Here is a 21504-nt window from a genome sequence, read left to right on the forward strand (position 1 = left end):
CAAAAGAACAAATAGAAATGGAATAAGGCTTGTAGAGCTATGCAAGGCTTTTAATCTCAAACTAATGTCCACCTACTTTAAAAAGCTGAGTAGAAAACAAAAAACCTGGCAACTACAATAGATGCTCAGTTTCTTCAGCTTGCCAGTTGTAATCCATGCCTAATCCTCATTTCAACCAGTCCATTGTACTCTTTTTCAAAAATTGTACTTAAATGGTCATCAACATGAAGAACGTTAATGTGCATCATCATTCCCCCAGGGATTATGACAAGGTCTTAGTTCAATTCTGCTGGCTGCTTCTTTATCTCCTCCGCAGTATGTGTACGAAATGAATCAAGAATTAGCATGTTCTCTGTCATAATAAAGCACCTGGTCGATGACCCCAAACAGCTTAAAGCCAATATGCCAACAGTTCTTCCATTGTCCAAATATTTCTTGCATTCTAAAAATAACTCCTGGTTGTAACTGTTCCTTTGGTAGGCTTTTCCTTTTCAAAATGACACTTGATAGAAATTTTCTACCGTCAGCAATAACCGATAACATGATGGTAATGTGCAATTTTTCATTGCCAATATATTTAATCATCAACGTTTTTGTGCCCGTCTCCACAGTGACATTGGTTGCACGTCAAAAAATACTAGAGTTTGATCCGCATTTTCTGTCTGACCCGGGAGATTATTGTAGAGTTACCTAATTTTTATCATGTAATGGTTGCTAGGTGATCAATTTATTGGCATAATCTGTGCAAAAGTAGTACAACGATATAAATACAGTCCTGAACGCTGCATCATTCACTTACATCACCCAAGGCTTGCTTTAAATTCAGTTACCAGTACTTTTAACTTACGTACCATCTTAAGAGTCTTTATTCTAATAACTTTGCAACTTATTGGATATGCCTTTTCTCCTGCATGAATTCAGGAACAAGCCTATCAGTATTGTTAAATTTTCTTTGATCTTCTGAGCACTTTTCTTGATGTGCCGTTATTAACTTTTCTTCGTCTTTCCACCATCATACATTTACACTCCTGCCTGTGCTGGCTAAACATAGTGTTTATAGTCCACTATGTCTTCTGGTCTTCTATTAACACTAAGCAGAAAAAAATTAAAGAAATATGACATTTGGAAGAATGAAGGTATCGGCAACAGAAAGGGAAGGACCTCAAAGGGTACAAAAATGAAAGACTCCCTAGTCCTCTTGAATCTAACACATTAAAATTAAAGAATTCACACACCTGGAAGAATAGAGGTATCGACAACAGAAAGGGAAGGGCATCAGAGGACATGAAAATGAAGGACTTCCTAGGCCTCTTGAACCTAATCTAGGGAAGAGTTGGCGAAGGAAGGTCGGATAGGAAAGATTAAGACGAGGAGCCTGGCGCAAGTAAGTGGAAGCAATGCAAGACTCAGCTAGGAGGCCCATGGTTGCTAACCCATGATGTTGTAGTAGTAGTAGTAGTAGTAGTAGTAGTAGTAGTAGTAGTAGTAGTACTGTTTCAAGAGGAAGTACAACAGGGCAACCATCCCACGCTCCCAAGATGAAAGCGCCTGGATTGCCTTTTATGATGGGCAGGGGATACAATGAATGTGTTGTGTCACATACTCTACCCACTGAGCTACAGTGGCTCTGCCATTGTTGCTCTGTTGGCTGCGATGTGAGCTACAAGTCTGATACTATTGCCAGCTCAGTTGTAGAGTTTGTTTCCATTGGTGTCTGATTGGCCATATACTTATTCTGCACAACCTAATAACCTGAAAGTCTATTTGAAGTACAATGCAGTAGGGAAAACTAAATATCCAATTCAGGTCAGTATGAACTTACTGTTATTGCTCTTTTTTTTTTTTCTGCTCCAGGGATTGCCTCCTATGGTAGTGCCACCGCCGCCGCCTCCTCAACTAACATCTTGCTTCCCAGATGAAGACACTGAAGCTTTATCTGCAATGTTACTGTCATGGTATATGAGTGGTTTTCATACAGGTTGGTACTATACTTTTCTCTTATTTTCAACTGAAATCCATTCAGGAAAGAGTAGTTTCCATAGAAAGTCCACTACTTTAGGAGATTGTTGCATGACATGGAATTCAAATGGAAAAGGCATGGTAGCAATAGGAAAAAATTACAGTAGAAGTCTGCTATAGCAAGTACGGCATATAGCGAGAACTTGGTTATAATGACAGTTTGTTCCTTGAAGATCCGTATATGAAACTGTATATTATCCTTTGGTAACAGCGAGAACCGTATCACTGATGCATCCGTTATTACGAGCGATTAAGCATGCATAAATTTTTCTATCATCAATATTTATGCACTCCAGCGATTATATTGAATGTGATCGATCATCTTCGGTATAGATTTTTTGCTATGTGCACTAGCAGGCTCCCTTGTCGACTTTGAACTTGAAGGCGATATCGGAGTCGATTGGTAATACTCGTTGACTGGTACAATTCGAAAGGAAAGAGAACATGTTTTTGTAATAAATGCGTAAATAACATAGCCGATAGCAGTAGTTAACTCATTAGAAGTAAAGGCTGAAGTAAACGATCGCTTAATTTTCAAACTATGTACTGAAATTAAGCAAGAATGTGATACACTTCAAGATACGGCACAGCTGATTTCGGAGGTTAGTTTATTCAGTAAAATCCCGTTAGGCATTTCTGCAGGTGACAAGGAAAGATAGTGTGTTAAGTGAGGAGATGTACTATTTAATATGCAAATAAAAACTATCCAAAACAAATATATAAACACTTGATAACACTGAGGGTTATTAAATAAAAACAGTGTATTAAAAGGTGTGTAAAAATACCTGACAACAAATATAAAAATATTTGTAGTGGGGCCCCATAAAAGTATTGGTGCATTATTGCAGATTATATTCATCAACCATGAGTTATTTGGAGGTTAAACTCGGCCGTGTGCGAGAGAAATGACTTTGACCGACATCTTGAATGCGTCAACACTTCGACGATTTCTCAATAAAATAATAATATAATAATGTTATTTGCTTTACGTCCCACTAACTACTTTTGCGGTTTTCAGAGACGCTGAGGTGCCGGAATTTAGTCCCGCAGGAGTTCTTTCATGTGCCAGTAAATCTACGGACACGAGGCTGGCGTATTTCAGCACCTTCAAATACCACCAGACTGAGCCAGGATCGAACCTGCCAAGTTGGGGTCAGAAGGCCAGCGCCTCAACCGTCTGAGCCACTCTGCCCGGCGACGATTTCTCGACGGTGTGAGTTTCAACATACACGCCACCGTTGAAAGATGCGGATGCCTCTCCATTTCCTATATTTGTCTTCATTAATAAATGATTTTACAACATTTTTAGTATCTATAACGGGGCTACAACAAGACAAATATGTTTGCACCACGCTAGTCAACTTCACATGATTATGTTCCTAATCTTTACGTAGTCTATCATGTGACAAATATTTGCTACCCTTCACTACATCACTCAACACAGAATACATTTCTAACTTCTGAATGGAATGAAAAATACAAGCACAAACAGGCTTACTGGGTTATTCAGCAATATCAATGAAAACCAGAGAGCAAAACTGAACTTTTCTGAGGCTAATGGCTTGTTTCCTGCTTCCTTGCTTCCATTTTTGTGTAACTTTCCCCGACCTGCCTCCTGTGGCGAGGGCTCTAATCTGTGCTGGAAATCATGTTCCTTTCACAAGGGATGATAAAGAACAATTTCAAGGCTGGAAAAAATGTGATTGTACTGAGTGGTAATGATGCAATTTCATGACACGATAAATGAGGTATTTTTAAATAGATTTAATACAACTTGAACCGGGACTTCGAATTTACGACGTGCTAAGCAAGAAATCGTGTTAATGAGGAATGCGCACTACGAGGTTACACGGTATTTTCTCGTGTCTGCTTAAATTTTGGAAAGGCTATTCCCGAGTAATTTATAGCGAAAAGGTTATCGTTACTCTACTGGTGCTTGAACTATGTTTTCATGATACGTATGAGGCTAAGTTAGGTTAGGTGACTATGTTTGAATAAGACAACTGAAAAGTTTGCCACAGAAGCCACTGGAGTGATACTACTCCAATTAATAAAAGTAATTAGTCGAAATGTCTGTAGTATGGGTGCCAGAGTTCATCGGAATGGATGCCTGAAAAGCATGATAATTCTCTTTCCCAGGGCGTGTATAGTACGTGCACCTTTTAGCGATACACATACACCTTAGTGCTAAATCAGTCGACCTCGGGTATCATCGAGATTCGTACTGGCAACCTTTGAAACACTAACTATGAATCGCTTATGCATCGCTGTGCGACATCTAGCGTACACTTTACGCATTAACTTTTGTTGTTTACACAGCAAAGCCAAACTGTAGAATTCATGCTAGGAACAAGATTTGCATCGAGAAAAGTTATATAATGTTATACAATGTGCGTATGACACAGTTGTTGGCTTAAGATAATAAAGGTTTAGAAAATTCATATCGATCGCTCATATTATCAATTCAATTCAGATGTCATTTTCATTCAGTTGGCAGTATTTCTGGAACCGGGAAAGCTCCCTCCTTACTCCTCACCCCGGACAAAGAAATTTCACTAAAAGGTGCGCGGACTATACATAAAGCTGCGTACTGGTACATCTGCTTCAGACCTTACCTAACCTTCTGAAAACTCCTAAATAGGTAGGAACTGCACCTAGGTTCATCAATAACACCGATTCTAAAATAACTAACTATATTCTGAATAATATTCGTGCATGAGCACGTCACCAACACATGAAAATATATTAAAATACTGCTGGAAGACTCCATATTTACAACAACAACAACAACAAAAACAGGGGACCAGGTGAGTTGGTCATACAGTTAGGGGCATGCAGCTGTGAGCTTGCATCCGGGAGATAGTGGGTTCAAACCCCACTGTCGCAGCCCTGAAGATGTTTTTCCATGGTTTCCCATTTTCACACCAGGCAAATGCTGGGGCTGTACCTTAATAAAAAAATTTTTGCTATTTGCTTTACGTCGCTGTACCTTAATTAAGGCCATGGCCGCTTCCTCCTCACTCCTAGACCTTTCCTATCCCGTCGTCGCGAAAAGACCTATCTTTGTCAGTGCGATGTAAAGCCAATTCCAAAAAAAAATATATGGTGGGAAACCAAAAGCGAGGACCAACCTACCATTTGCAGTCAGTCCATTGAACATTAATTACAGAGCACATAAATGCCCTTCGCTGTCTATGTGTATCAACACAACTTGCATATTCTCATAATTGGCACTTGTTATATCACACAGATATTGTACCTTTAAAATACTGTGTTCACTGATTCTAACATTTGATTTTAAAGATACATTCACTCTAGCAACCAGACGTTTGTTGTTCCAGAACATAAATTATGGAAAGTCTGAAATACAGCACCCCATAGCTCTCGCCAACATGTAAGACACCAAGCCGTCATAAGTGATCAAATACCAAGTGCCAAAGCACTCCACTGTTTGTAGGTCAGTACCACGCATCACATTCCACAAAATTTCATGTCAACAACGTTCCACAAAATTTACATCTCTTCTCAAAGTTTTAAGTCATCTCCGCCATTTTCTCACATGCCTAAAGCTTCCCCCTACTCTCACTTGGTACGTTTAGATTGATCCTGGCCATCCAATCACAAGTGGAAGATCCTCTTGCCATACGAAGACCACACCCTGAACCTCTTCCAGGTCCCAAGACGACAACGACAAGGCCAGCTTATCAGTTTCTGGGTTGTTCCATGAGTCACAGAAACTTTCTAATTAGCACGGTTTTCCCATCTGCTTGTACAAAACAAATTACTCATATCACATATGGAGACCTTCCAGCTTAAAATATTAATAAATATATAAATGAAATAATAATAATAATAATAATAATAATAATAATGACAATAATGACAATAGCCCGCCTGGTGGCCATGATCGTTAAGGCGCTGAAGTCTAAAAACGGTCTAACACCGAGGTTAGCCGGTTCGAGTCCCGTTGGTCGAAAAAATTTTCACCATCAGAATGTTGGCCGGCAGGGTAGGGGAGGTGGTGGTATAAAATTTCTAATCACTAGATTGCGTGCCAAAAGCCTGGATTAAATTCCAAACCTCTCCGCAGTGCTCATATGGAGTGAGGGCATATGACGCTGTTGATGGTGATTCGTCCGTCGGATGGGGACGTTAAGCCTTGAGCAGACCCCTTGGTGCTATTCGACAGGAGTAGGCTATGTGCCGGCACCGGGTTTCACCCTCTCCCTACTATCATATATCACGTCATTCATTTCATGTCCCATTAACTCCTCTGATGAGGTTGACGTCAGGAAGGGCATCCGGTCATAAAAAAACCGCCATGACAAATTCATCTCACCTCATACCCGACCCCGTAGGGAAACGGGACAAGGGTTGGACAAACAATGACAGTAATGACAATAATCTCTCTTACTTCTGAATACAGTGCGAGTGTGTGATATATGTACTACCACAGTATATACAGGTGTATCTGCCATTTCTGAAGTTGAAAGCAATATATTAAAAGCTGTAAAAACACAAGGGGACAAATATGAAACCACTAGGGCTTGTAAAGAAACAGTGTATTAAGGGATGTGAAAAACACTAAACAATAAATAAACGAGAAGATGGTGGTAGATGGATGTGTGTAGTTTTGGTGCAGCAAATCTCCATCTGTTAAAAGGAACTGTGCTTTGTTTATGATTTCCTTGCAGTGTTTGTGATGCTATAACCTGTATTGAGTGTGTGTTAGTGTTGTCTAGTGAATCTGAGATCGTTTAATGTTGAATTTTAGTGCAAATATTATATATCCTATGTGCCCTAAGTGTCAGCCATTTTGTTTTGCCTACAATTCAGTCCATAGATAACACTACTGTAACAGGAAATGCCCGTACTTTAAGCCTGAGGAGCACGAGATGGTATGCAGGGCGTGTATGCCACATTAAATTGGAATGGTACAGAGAGTAAAAGGATTTGCTTTGAATGAAGTTCTAAAAATGTTTCCAAACTGTTTGTGTTATTGGGAAAAGTCAAGTTCGTATCACCTCAGTACAGTAGAAGATGAATTGGGCGGGACCTTTCTTCGTCCTGTGGCTGGCGATGTCCCCACGTTGCTCTGCTACTCCTCTCGTCCTCACCATGGATCAGCTCTCGGCATCATGGAACCACGTCCACTCCAACGAGATAAGCTCTGGAAGTTCTAGAAGTTCTTGAAGATCTTGGAGGTCTGGGAGTTTGGTTTGCCAAGATCACTCGCTCCGAAGGATAGCGCGAACACACGCATTTAAACCCTTGTACATATTGGACGTATTAGTCTGAAGTGTAATTTCTAAACTCACTTTAATCATGCTCATGAAAGGATAAGAAAATAAATGTAAAGATGCCATATCGAATGTCAGTGAAATCGACACAAATGTTTGAAGGCAAATAAAGTGGTCACTTTGAGAAAATAAAGGAATTACCTTTCATGCGGCCGAATGTCAGTAGAATCAAACCCGCAAATAAACTGATCACTTGAGAAAATAAAGAAATTAACTTTCATGTGGACGAATGTCAGTGGAATTAACCACATTCTTGGCACAAATTATGATATTGTTCACAAATAGTTCACTTAAGCTTTTAACGTTCGAAGAATATAACACAATTATTTGTAGAGTCCTACTGCTTTATGATTGCTTTGCATCTATTTACAAAGTTTATTTAGCACTGTGAATAGCACTATGAATGGCTTTTACTTCACTTTCGTAGAAGAAGTTAAATTCTTTACATGTGAAATTAATTCCGTTCACATGCACTGTTATATGACAAGAAGTAGTACTATTAGACTAATAATGCAAGAGTGAAATTATTCCCGTTCACTCACAAGGTCATGTTTATGTTCAGATATGAATAATAACACTGGTAAAGCTTTATGATACTTTGATAGTGCAAATTAGTTCCGTTCACTAATCCTCCTGGGTTCATCTAAAGATACCGTTAAATTACAAGTTAAGTTACACGTGGAGTTTGCATATCAGTGTGTGCTCTTATTAAAGTCCAAAGATATTTCTTTGTGGGGACTGAGAATATTATTTAGAACTCTCTGACTACTATTCATAAGTATAAACAATTGGGTGTTGTATTTGGTTATTTGCATATCAGTGTAACCTCCACTAAAACGGCTGACCGTGTAGTGTTGGTGATTGACTCCACTAGTGCTGCTTTGTGGGAGCACACTTGAACCCAATAAGTGATCTCACTAGGTATTCCTTTCGTCATGGTTATACTAAAGTCAGATAGAGTGACCAGTTCTTTTCTCAGGTTCGAACCACATTGTTGGTAGCCTGAAGATGGTTTTCCATGTGTACCCATTTTCACAGCAGGCAAATGTTGGCACTGTACCTTAAGGCCATGGTTGCTTCCTTCCCACTCCCATCCCTTTCCTATTGCATTGTCGCCATAAGACCTATCTTTTGTAATTTATAAGTTTCGTATTCCATATTAATGGTGTAAATAAATAAAGTAAGATTGGTGGATGTTCCTTGTAATCAATACAATTTATATTGGGTATACAATATTATATAATGGTACTAGTTTCTGCCCAGCATGGCTCATCCTCAGCTATATAACCATGAAAATCTAATTAGACTAATTAGCCTAAGCTTAAAAATGTTTTTCAACGTGTACACTTAAAACCTTGTCAGTTTGTTTTGGTAAAATGAGTCTATGCTTATGATGATTACATTTCAAATGGTTTTGGACACTCTTGAAATTTTGCAGTGTAATTCACTTATGGTTTGATGTTGACAACATATAATTTGTGTTATCCCATGTTCAAAAGTTTAAAATGTGGTGCAAATACATATGTAGGTATTGACAAATAATTCACATGATTGTATGGTGAATGTCACTAGGAGGGAACATCATTCTCAGTACTACTTGAGTTTGTTGAGTGGAACATGGAGTTGTTGAAATCCGAGAATCATAACACTACATTAGAGTCATATTGCCTGCTACCGTCTGTGTGAGATCTCTGGTGTGGTGAGAAGCCTTGAGTGAGGTGATGGGAAGGTGCGGTGGAGCTTGTATTCGTGGTGGGAGTTGATGTATGTTAAGTGGGTTGGAGAACTTTTTGAGAAATGTTTTGGCAATTAATGGGATAATGAAATAAAATAAAATATTTGCTTTTTCAGTTAGCTCATTTAGATTATAATTCGGATTCACATACTTGATCGACTTGAATGAAGTATTCCTTAGACATGTAGAGCAGAGTGCCTTTTTGTAAAATTTTTAAGATGTGTAAATCTTGTTTTATCTTGCTGAAATTGTGTTTGAAGTCTGTTATATGCTGGCCCATAGCCGAAAATCTATTGTGCTTGATAGCATTGGTACGTTCAACATAGCGTGTAACAAAGTTCCTTCCTGTCTGTCCCTCATAACTTGCTTTTCATTCTTTACATTCCAGTTTGTATATTCCTGGGTTATGAAATTTATTGGTGGGATTAATCTTATGAGAATTATGAAAAAGTTGGGTATTATTATCGGTATTTTTAAATGCTCTTTTAACTTTATGTGACAACACATTAATTATGTGGTGGATATTGCTGTGGTTGAAGGTGAAAACTGAAGATACATTTTTGTTATTTGATTCCTTAGCCAATTCAGATTTAGGTTTATTTTTGATTTTAGACATTAACTTGTTAATAAAGTCTTTGTGGAAACCATATTGGCTTTTTTATTTTCATTTGACTTTACGTCGCACCGACACAGATAAGTCTTATGGCAACGATTGAGTAGGAAAGGGCTAGGAGTGGGAAGTAAATGGCCATGGCCTCAATTAAGGCCTGGTGTGAAAATGGGAAACCACGGAAAACCATCTTCAGGGCTGCCGACAGTGGGGTTCGAACCCACTATCTCCCAGATGCAATCTAACAGCTGCATGCCCCTAACCATATGGGCAACTTGCCCAGTTTGCTGTATTTCTAATAGTGTTTATTTCTTTGTGTAGATTGTCTTTTGATAATGGTATGTTTTATCTTCTATAAATCATGTTATAATAAGCTGCTCTATTTTTGAGATGTGAAGAATCTTGTCTTACAGTTTTGCTGTTTGTGTGGGTTTCCTGTAGATATTGTATTCTAAAGGGTCATTTATTCTGGCAACTGTTAAATCCAAGTAGTTGAATTGATTGACTGATTTCTGTCTTAATTGTAAACTTAATGTGTGGATCCAAAAGGTGGACTCCATTATATTAAATTACTTTTGTGATTCTCAGTTCAATACAGAACGGCCATGAAATTCTTAACTTTAGATGGATCCATTGTGTTTAGCTTCTGTAATATTTGGTTGCTGTTAGTGTGACTTGCATCTATAATTGCGAACACATCCTCTACATATCTCAACCAGTAATAGATATTATCAATTCTGCTGACCTTGGTATGCTCCAGGTGGTCTAGGTATATTTCGGCGAATATGCCTGATACTGGCAAACCCGTTGGCAATCCTTTTTGTAGATGTCATTAAATTTGAAATAATTATTATTGAGCATGAACAGGAGAATAGCAAGAAACTTGTCTGTCTCGTTTCTGCTAAGATGACCATGTGATTTAGGATTGTTCTCTATTAGTGAAATAGTATCTTTTGTTGGTATACTTGGGTACATATCTTTGATGTCGTATGATGCTATGTTATGATAAGGATAGATATCTTAGTCTTCAAGATATTCATGGTTGTATGGCTGAAGATGGTCTCATGCTGGGCCAAAACTACTGTAGTACCAATATATAATATTGTGTACAAATATAAATTGTATTGATTAGGACGAACATCCACCAATCTTACTTTATTTATTAGATTTACATGTGTCGGTGCGATGTAAAGAAAAATTGATTTTCTCAGTTATTCAATGCTGAATATGTTATTTACTGTGGTGAAAGTGATGAGGGTAACAGTTGTGATGCTGAGATCATCTTATACTGGTATATGTTCACCTGTGTACATTTTCTCAGTTTCTTCACAATAAATGCTGTAACTATGTAAATACCATTAGTATATTCCATCAGTATTAATGATGATGTATTAAGCATGAAATGCTTTTGTCCTTTCTTTTACTGTAGATCTTAAGAGATGCTTTCATTATCAATGAAATAATGAATATGCTTATATATTCTCAGTTATATCTTAATAATGACTAAAATTGATTTCAGGTTACTATCAAGGATTGCAGCACTACAAGAAGACTCAGAATTCAATACGGAGAAATCCATCAAGAAAAACATGAAAAACACAACCATCCTGACAAATGTTATCTCACCGATCTTGCGAGAGTGTGTTAACACACTTTTCTTTTATTTGATCGAGATGAATCATGGTACCCTTAAAGAATCACAACTGTCCAAGAGAAATTGAAAGGGAGGGTAGTGTGAGCAAAAGTTCATTTTCTTGTCCCTAACTATATTCTAGTAATTATGAGGTGAAAATCTTGTGAGAAATGTTCCGTATGGGAACATCTGGAAATTAAGTTGTAATAACCCTCTGATCTAGTTAGATATGGGAAATGGCAGATATTGTGATCCCTATTGTATAAAACGCTGGTCATTTATTTCATTAGATATGCTTAAACTGTTCGATATTTGCTCACATGTTCCATTTAACTGTATTGCTGACTGTCGAGTGTTTTTGCCATTTTTAAATTAAGGCTCTAATGGTTTATTTCTGCAAATAAATTTCCAGTCAACAAATGGACATTGTAGTAGATGCTGTTATGAAAATTCATAGATTGTGTGTTCTGAGGTTAAATATGGAATGTAAGTACCCCCGAAGAAGAATAAAAAGTATTTTGATATGTTGTGAAATGTCAGTAGAAATTCATTTTCATAAAAATTTGTTTCAAGTGAGCCTCTTTATAAAATATCATCCAGACATAAATCAGAGATTGTATTGTATGGTGTGTTCCAGTTATGCTTAGGAAAAGATTCTCCTACAGACATTTATTATGCTGCAGAGAACTTCCATCCTAGCAAAAGTAATCAAGGAGCACAAATCCAGATTAAAATATTTCTCAGTGTGCGATACAGGACATGTGGTGGATTTTGGTCACAGTTCTGGCTTGATAATTTACATAATTGTACATTGTTTCTGAAGTTTGGTATTGCGGTATTATGTGCATTTTGATCTTCTTTTTGAAACAGTTTATGAATGAATATTTGAAGGGGTCGGGGTAAAAGAGTGCCAAGCAACATTTTCTTAATTTTAAGGGAGAGCAGTTAGAAAGTTTGTTCAAATCGTGAAATCGTACCATTCACGGGAATGATATTGTAATAGCTTTGAAAGGTTCAGTAATATTCATTGTATGTGATTTGCAGGCATAATTTCTTTTGGGTTGCTATTTGTAGGGTCAAAAGTCAGTAATTTTAATATCATGTCACAGAATACTGTGGCTTGGCACTTTATTGCCCCAATGGGAGTGACACTTATCTTAGGAATATTACTTTATGATAATGAAACAATGTCTGATATTTCAACTATTTTAATCAGAAATGAAAACTAACACCAACCTTCAATTAAAATAACATTTCCACCAATAATATTTAAATTGTTAGCAGTGGAAATTGGGGCATAACTGGCAACTGAAAAGAAATTTAAATAAATCAACATAAATCCGTCACGGAAAAAGGTCTGTTTGTAACTTTTAACTATGTTGTTCTTTTCAAAATATGGAATTTAGGAACTTATAACTGCACATGCATAACATTAAAACTAACAGATCAGCTGCTCCTTTCCTACACTCTTCAACTTCATTAGTGTCTTCAAAATCAGGAATCAAGCTGAGATAAGACTGGTGATGGACAGGTGGGACATAGACCAGGAGTTTCAACACATCTTGCAGTTTGTTTTTCTTTATTTTTCGCACAGTAGTGTACTTTCGTTTCAAGCTCAACGTTGTGGTGTTGCCTCTTTCTCTCACACTTCAGTCTCCAAAATCCATATTCACTCTTGTTTTTAGTTTGATAAACCATGGATTACTTGCTTCAAATTTGATCAAATTAAGTCTGTGAATTTAAATTCCATGCCACTTGCACATGTTTTTTTACTGGTATTCAGGAGTCCAACTTTTAGTGCTGTCAGATCATAAAAGTCGTCTTGTTTCATGTCTGTTACATTGAACTACTTCTTTCTCCCACATTTTTGAATGATACATTTCTAGTCGGCAGCGTTGTACACATGCGGTTGATTCCATTGGTACTTCTCAATTTTGGCAATGTGTCTATCTGATGGCAAGAATGTGTGGCCAAATGTTAAAAACCAGTGTTTGATCTCATTAAATCGTTTAGTATGAATTAAATAAGACCAGAGTGCCATTATATTCCAGTTTTTATTCTGGCCCCCACAGTTATCAGAAAAAAATCACAAGCTTTTTAGCATCGACGGCGTTTGTTTTCAGATATTTCAAAACTGCACTACCTATTTCGTCACCGCCTCTTCCTGCAATACTCTCATCCCACAAAAACATGCACCCTAAGTCTTTACCACAGTCATGAATGCCTACATTTTATGTCCACAATTTCCGTAGCTTGGCTCTCCTTCAGGTGTCCTGTATCTCAGTTTTACAGGAATAGCTTCAATACATCCAAATAAATAAGCATTTTGCTTATCAAAGTCAGCGAGATCCCAAAACCCATTAAATATTGACAATATCTGTTGTTCTTCCAAGTTCAAAACACCTCAGGGGACTGCGACATAGCTTCCAACTTTTGTTCCTGGAACAACTTTTCCGGTCTTATGCGCTACATATTCTCTTCCTTCATTTCGCCTCTTCTTATTCATCTGTATCTTATTAATACATCTATTTCTCTTCCTAGAATTCGGGCCTTTCTCAGACGAATGTAACGGTGTCCTTGAATGATCCAGGATATCCTAAACAGTGCAAAACAGCATGTCTTAGTACGAGAAATACCCATGTTGTATCCTCTGTTATGTAACTAATAACGATTACTTTAACGAGAGTGCTGCAAAATTATGCACTAGTTTTTCTGTTAACTTGTATAAACCTCTGGTCACAAGTGATAGTGTAACCTTTCTTGAGAAAAATGATGAGTGACAGCAACAGATTTAAAATTGGAAGAATATAGTGCCAAGCCACACAATGCATATTTGCGGATGTTGGTCAACAAAGGCCTTAAACTAACCAGAATAAACTTTGAACTGAAAAAGCCACTTACTATAGATCCAAGAATGTGTTATAACGGTTCCTAAAACATAACCTAATGACTTAATAAGTTACATAACCACAGCAACAACGGCGAAACTTTAGTTATGGTCAAAATAATGCCAAGCAACACTTACCTCACTTCCACTTTGAGAGGAAATTTCACATGCTATGTGAGGAAGATAGTCAGGGTCCACATCAGGATCACTGAGATATTCTTCAGAATCACTCGAAAACACAAGCTTCCTCCTACAATCCATGGTAATCCAGGCCTCCTGGTTGCTTGACACTGTTTTACTCCGACCCCTTCATTTGATCTGAATTTGTTAAACCAGAAGTAAAATTCCTCCTCCTTCGTGGTTATTGAGATATTGTCAATCCGACCACATTGTAGATGCCTAACATTTTCTTTAATCCCCTGAGTAGTGTCCTAGAAACCTAGTGATATCCATTCGTTAAGTTGGTACCAACTCTGCTGGCCTTCAGTTGAAGCAGATTACTGTTTTCAAAAGTCAGTTCATGTACTATTTTTGTTAGAATACAGTGGAACCTCGATTATCCGTTCCCGGAAAATACGTTTTCCCGGAATATGCGTTCAAATTACGTGGTCCCGCGAGCACCGTAATTAAATCACGTTGTAAAAGTCCCGCATTATCCGTTCCTCGAAGAAACGATTTCCCGGATCAACCGTCCAGAAATTCCAGTCCCATCAACGCTAAATCCTCGATCAATCGTTTTTTAATAAACTGTATCTCACAAAAGGACGGTAAGGCATATTTATGGATCTTGGCGTTAACGCCCCGTCACTGCGATAATTAAAGCAAGTACTGTACCGGTACTGGAAAAGCGATCGGCGGTGAACTTGGATAAGGGACCATCCTAGCATCGCATTCGGGTGGTATTGTTTAGAGAATCTCGGAAAATCATAACGCAGAGAATGGCGACAACAATTGCAAGGAGACACGGCGCATTTCGACAGCTCTGCTTGAAGACGGAACGAGTTTCGTCAAATGTTCGCAATTATAAAACGTCCATATTATGTCCAGGGTTAGATGTTTATATTTTTACTTTTTTCGATCGTACTGCCGAAGAGGTTTTTGGCACTTTGCTCAGGGCACTTGCAGAGTAACTGGGCTTTCAGGCAGGAATCGAAACTGCTTCTTAACACAAATTCAGCATTTTTGATATTATCGTACATGATTATGTTAGCGAGACCAAAACACATGTTGCACCTAAATGTAATTTAAAAAAAAGAAAGCCATGGGAGGTCTTGGAATTGTCTATTACTGTTTACTGTGAGATTGGGAATTTTACGTTTTCGTGTTAAAATACCAAAAACCGCAGTCGTTTTATTTGCGCACGTTACATTTTAAATGGTTGGTATAATTTCAAACTCGTACTGACATGTGCAGCGAGCGCGCTTTCCTGATGACCTCAAGGTCACGAATAACCGTAATTTCTGAAGTTTTGATATTTCTTTTATCTTTCCAATTTGATTGGATTTGTGACGCGCAGAATTGAATATAATGCATTCGAGAACTTTTAAGAATCGATACTTACATTCGAAACCATGTTTTCGAGTTCAACATAACCTTTAAAAGTCGACGTAGGCCTAATCTGCGCGTTACGAGATTTCCAGAAACTGACTACGAACAGTATACCGGAGACCAAATTACAATGAAAGATTAAGAAATGAACGGATTTCGCATTCATTTTGGGTGCTTTCGTATCTAATGTGCTTTATTTTATTAGATGAGAGACTTAAAAACTACTTGTGGTCGATTGTCGTTTGGCTTGGCGTTATTAGATTTTTTGAAGAGTTTGGCTAGCCTAATCAAAGTCGCTGAACTGAAAGAAGTTTTCACGGGAAACTGACGAAGATTCCCCTGTAAAACTGAATATAAAGTATCGAGATTTTGAACTCGCGTACCGGTAATTAATGCGGTTTCGTGGTCTAACATGCCCGCCTCTCATCCAGAGGCCCGGGTTCGATTGCGACCAGGTCAGACAATTTTACCTGGATATAAGTCTGGTTCCAGGTCCACTCAGCCTACGTGATTACCTTTAATTGTGGAGCTATCTAATGGTGAGATGGCGACCCCGATCTACAGAGCCAGGAATATCGGCCGAGAGGATTCGTCGCACTGACCATGGGCACCTCGTAATCTGGAGTCCTTCGGGCTGAGCAGCGGTCGCTTGGCAGGCAAAGTCCCACTGGGGCTGTAGTTTGGTTTGGTTTAGGAGTTTTGTAAGATTATAATTATACATATTTCATTTTTGTGATGTTTAGCCAAATTGTTGATGGTTTCCATTCATTCCCGGATTTTCCGTTTTCCCGTATTGTACGTTTTATTTTCATGGTCCCTCGAAAAACGGAGAATCGAGGTTTCACTGTAACATGAACAAATATTTTTATCAAGTTAATATGAAGATTACTTCAAAAGTAATTCACCTTTTTATAGAGCCAATTTTTGTTTTCACCTTTGCTATTAGTAGAGTACAGAACATAGACTTGGATTCAAATTCAGTTCTATCAGTTCCCAAATTATAGTTGTAACACTTGTTCAATATGGCCTCTGCACTTTGTCTGTTAAATACATGCTATTGTATTTCATCATTACCCCGCTTTTACATTCCCATATTCAGCATTTTCCTGTTGTTTACAACAGTTTTTTTTGGTTCCCTCAGATTTCCTATCTTCACAATGTATTAAAATCCTCAAAATTATGTTTGCGATATTTTATGCTTCCCACCATTTATTACTTGTCGGGCTGTTCAAGATGGGAAAAAATCGACGTAAAATGGCATGTCAACCTAAAATGCTTCAAGTAACCATGGCATTATGACCAAAACGGCCAACACATGGGCGAAACTAGCCGATTACAAATATCAGGCGAAGCTACGCAAACCACATGACATTTCTGACCAGTGGGTTGCCTACTCAACAAATTTATGCAAACCACATGACAATTCTGATGAGCGGTTTGCCCACCCGACAAATTTATGTTAACCGTTGCCTACGAGATATACAAGGCCAGCACAAAGCTACTAATTTGCCACTGAAAAGACTGTTCACGGTTTGGCTGCTAGATGTCAGGTTTCTGTTCTGCTCTTGGCAGACTTGAACATTGTGGTGTACGGAGTAATTGTGATGTTGTGTTGATTTTATGCAATTTATTGTGTGTATTGTTTCTATCGGTGAGTGTCTGTGAGGTTGAAAAGCATGGTGCACTGTTGTGTACCTCTATGTACTTCGGATACCGCTAAAAAGCAAGAAAATGTGACATTCCATCATTTTCCTTTGGAGTGCGGTTTAAGAGAGAAATGCAGGCAAGCTATTTCGAGGCACGAGTATGTAGCTTGCATTTTAATACATCAGATTTCGGTGTAAGCATATCACTCAAGTGAATTCTTCCCAATGAAATTCCTTCTGTTTTTAGTGTATATCAGCAGAAAAGTATCAAACGCAGGAATGCTCCAGCTCCAAGAAATGATGTGTTGCCATCAAAATTTAGTAAAATTTCAGATTCAGATAACGATGAACATACCATATCTTCAGCATATAACTGATCTATGTCACCCACAAACAAAAAAGAAGTAGGCTGCCTACAAGTCTCGTTTCTGTGTCAAGGAAAGGCTACAAGTATCTATGTTAAATCCAAATATATATTGATGATATTTCAAATGCCAGATTACTGAAAACAGTCTTTATATTGAAAAGTAGGATACTGTAATGAAATCAGAAAAATGATTTAAGGTATCTGAACTTGACCAAAATGTGAACCAAGTTCAAAGTAATGGTACAAATGATCATTTAGGAGCTTTATTTCCTGTTAGAACAAACTGAATCTTATGGGAAGAAAGAGTGAAATACAGAAAAACGACTCTAAAAATTTGCGTCCTCTGGCATAGGAAAGTACCTACCGACTACAGATTTGAGATCCTTGCGCTGACTAACTGAACGACATCAGAAGATGCTGAAAAATTATAGGATTTTCTAATGGCAAAACAGGCATAACATCGCTCTCCAAACATCGGCTTCAATACGAAAGTCGCAATATCAGATGTGTGAAGGAAAAGGTAGGATAGCTGTTAATTTATAAGATAGTGATTAAACCCAAAGTTATTTATGACCACAATCTTGATCAGTTTATTGGATACACTGAGGCAGAATTACAAAAAACGGGAAGAAGTGACAAACTCGCTAATAGACTTCTCTGCTTATTTCGTGAATTACTTATTTCGTTTAAGCAAAGTGTAAGAAATACGTTGTAGAAAGTAAGTCATATCTCTGCCCTTGGTCTATTTTTTTTATCTCACTTCTGTTTGGTGTCTTGTGAAATTGCTAGTTTTAATGATTTTTTATAGGTTTTCATACTGGAACGTGTTGCAGTGAGCGTGTGAGACAGCTCAGTAAAGAGAACTCTAGCGGCGCTTGTCAGAAATATCTTGAGGCAGAGTCTAGTGTGCTATATTTCCCAGCCTTATGTATCCTATGTATCTCGTAGACCGTATTAAACCGCTGTTGATCGACGTATAATGAAGTCACGACGTCGGTTGACATGAGCACAGCACCCAACCCCGATTTCTTATGATTTTGCAGTATGGTTTCATTTATAACTTTATTTCGTTTTAGGTTAACTGGTTGAGTATTATGTAGGGAGGTAAGAATTTTATAAAATATCATAGAATAAAGTGATTTCTTCTCACATGCAAGGAAATACACCAAATATCTCTAAAAGATTGTAATATAATTTATTAATAAAATTAACATTAATACAGGCTATTTGCCTATCTCAGAATGAAGTCTTTTGTAGAAGATTTTTGGTAGACTTTTGTAGAAGAAATGAGGTGATCATTGGTAACACATGGTTCTGAAAGAAAAACAGTCATAAGATAAGATATAGTTGGGATAACAAAACCAAAACTCTGATAGATTACATTTTGGTCGAGAAAGGTAACAGGAAAATGTTGGTGGACGTAACAACCCTCCCAAGTGAATCTGTCAAAGGTGATCACAGAGTTGTGATAGCTAAGTTAAAGATGGGAAAGATACAAAAGGTGACTGTGATTAGGCAGTGAAAGCTAAGGGTGGAAACTGCAGGAGAAGGAAATAAATGAAGAGTTCCAGACACACATTAAAATCAGTATACCTAAGGAAGACATCAGAAGGGTTGAAGAAGAATGGGCATACTTTAAAACAGTCATTGTCGAGTCTGCAGAAAGAACCTGTGGAAGAGTATCAGGCAGGAAGAAAGATCAAGAAACGCCCTGGTGGAATGACAGGGCAAAAGATAAAGGAAGAAAAGAGCTTGGAAAAGATGGCTGAGAAACAGAACAACAGAATGCAGGCACTGCAAGAAGGAGTGCTCCAAGGTGGTTCAAGAAGAGAAAAAGAAATGCTGGCAAAAATTCACTGAATCTCTGCAAGAAGATACAACCAGAAACAAAAAGATCTTATTACATTGAGTTAAAAAGAAGAAAACCCCAGGAGAAGGTGCTAACTTCATTAAAAATGAACAGGAGGAAGTGATGACACAGAAGCAGGATATGTTGCAGAGGTGGGCAAAATACTTTGAACAGCTTTACAACGTGCAAAATACCTTGGAACAAGGATAAATCGAAGAACCAGATTTAGTGCAGATGCAAGGTAAGGAAAATGAGGTGTCCATGGCAGAGATTGAGTGGGCCACTAAAAGAATGAAACAAGGCAAGGCAGCTGGAATTGACAAGGTAACAATAGAAATTATAATAGCGGCAGGAGTAGTTGGTCTACAGTGGTTGTATAGACTCTTCAGTGATACGGAGAGAAAAGAGTGGACGAAAGGGGTCATTATACCAATTTTTAAGACAGGAGACAGGAAGCAGTGTGAAAATTACAGAGGAGTGACACTGATGCCTCATACAGCTAAGATCCTTGAAAAAATCTTGGTTAGAAGAATAAGAGACAAGAGTAGAGAGAAAATTGGCAGAACACCAGTATGGATTCAGAAGAGGCAGTTCCACATTTGACCCAATATTTACATTGCATCAAATGATGGAAGGGTATTAGGAATATGGAAAGAACATGGTAGTAACGTTTCTGGATATTGAAAAGACATATGACAGTGTCCCAAGGAATTTGGTATGGAAAACATTGACAGAGGCACAGATTGGGAATGAAACAATGCAGTTGGTAAAATAGCATTGTATCAAAATTGTGAAAGTTGTGTTAGAACCAAAATGGGTCAAACTGAATGGTTCAGAGTTGAGACAGGCTTAAGACAGGGAAGTGTATTTTCTCCCTTACTCTTCATTATCATCATGGATAGAATTCTACATAATATCAAAGAGAAGATGGGCGAGTAAGTAAAGTCTATGCTCTTTGCTGATGACATTGTAGTTTGGGGAGGTAATGAAGAGGAAGTACAGACACAAGTTGACTTATGGAATGAGGAAATAAGAAATTTTGTAATGAAGATTAGTACTGCGAAAAGTAAGACTTTGATCATGACAAGAGGAAACAGAAAATCCAGGGGAGTGATAAAAATAGGAAATGAACCTCTTGAAGTAGTGAAAATTTTTAATATTTGGGCAGCATGATATCACAAGATGAAAATTTGGATGGAGACATTGATTTAAGAATACAGCAGTCTGCAAGTTTCTACCAGTGTGTGAGAGACATTGTATGGAACAAAGATGTGCCAATGAAGTGCAAGAAGGTTTTATACTCGTCCTGTTATAAACCTATACTGACCTGTGCTTCAACAGCGTGGACGTTAACTAAGCGGAACCAAAGTAAGATACAAGCAGCTGAAATGAGATTCTTGAGGAGCATACAGGGAAAGACAAGACGAGATAGAATACGAAATGAGGAAATAAGAAACAGCATGGGAGTATGTAAACTTCAAGAAGAGATTGATATAGCAAAGCTAAAATGGTTTGGACACATGATGAGAATACCAGGAGAGAAAATACCAAAGAGAACATTCATGGATACAGAGACTGGAAAGAGGCCTAGGGGACGTCCTAGAATGAGATGGAGGAGCTCTGTTGTGGACTGTACTGCAAATAGAGGAGTCGATAGCAATAAAGTACTAGAAGAGGAATGGTGGAAAGACTACCCTACCCAGAGAGAATCTGGAAAAGGGAATGGATGAAGAAGAAAAATGAAAATATATTGGGCTGATAGGAAATAAATAAATGGTTTGTATATTTGAGTAGAATGGTCCAATGTAGGCCATAAAATGTAAAATAAATATTTGTGTATATGAAGGAACTATTTAAAATAGATTTTGTTAGCTTTAGACAAGTCAGTACAGGAACAAATATCTATTGTG

General features: G+C 37.9%; 1 protein-coding gene across 3 annotated transcripts in view; it reads left to right on the forward strand.

The window, feature by feature from the left end:
* The window catches only part of Smn (survival motor neuron), a 136767-nt gene extending 124936 nt beyond the window's left edge, over positions 1-11831 (forward strand). For all 3 annotated transcript variants that reach the window (XM_067136914.2, XM_067136915.2, XM_067136913.2), the window contains exons 6-7: positions 1855-1978; positions 11184-11831. In XM_067136914.2, the coding sequence (XP_066993015.1) occupies positions 1855-1978; positions 11184-11257 (198 nt within the window). In that variant the 3' untranslated portion in view covers positions 11258-11831. The remainder of the gene's footprint in view (positions 1-1854; positions 1979-11183) is intronic.
* The last annotated feature ends 9673 nt before the right edge of the window (positions 11832-21504 follow it).

This window comes from Anabrus simplex, chromosome 1 (genome assembly GCF_040414725.1).
Source record: "Anabrus simplex isolate iqAnaSimp1 chromosome 1, ASM4041472v1, whole genome shotgun sequence".
Lineage (NCBI taxonomy): Eukaryota > Metazoa > Arthropoda > Insecta > Orthoptera > Tettigoniidae > Anabrus > Anabrus simplex.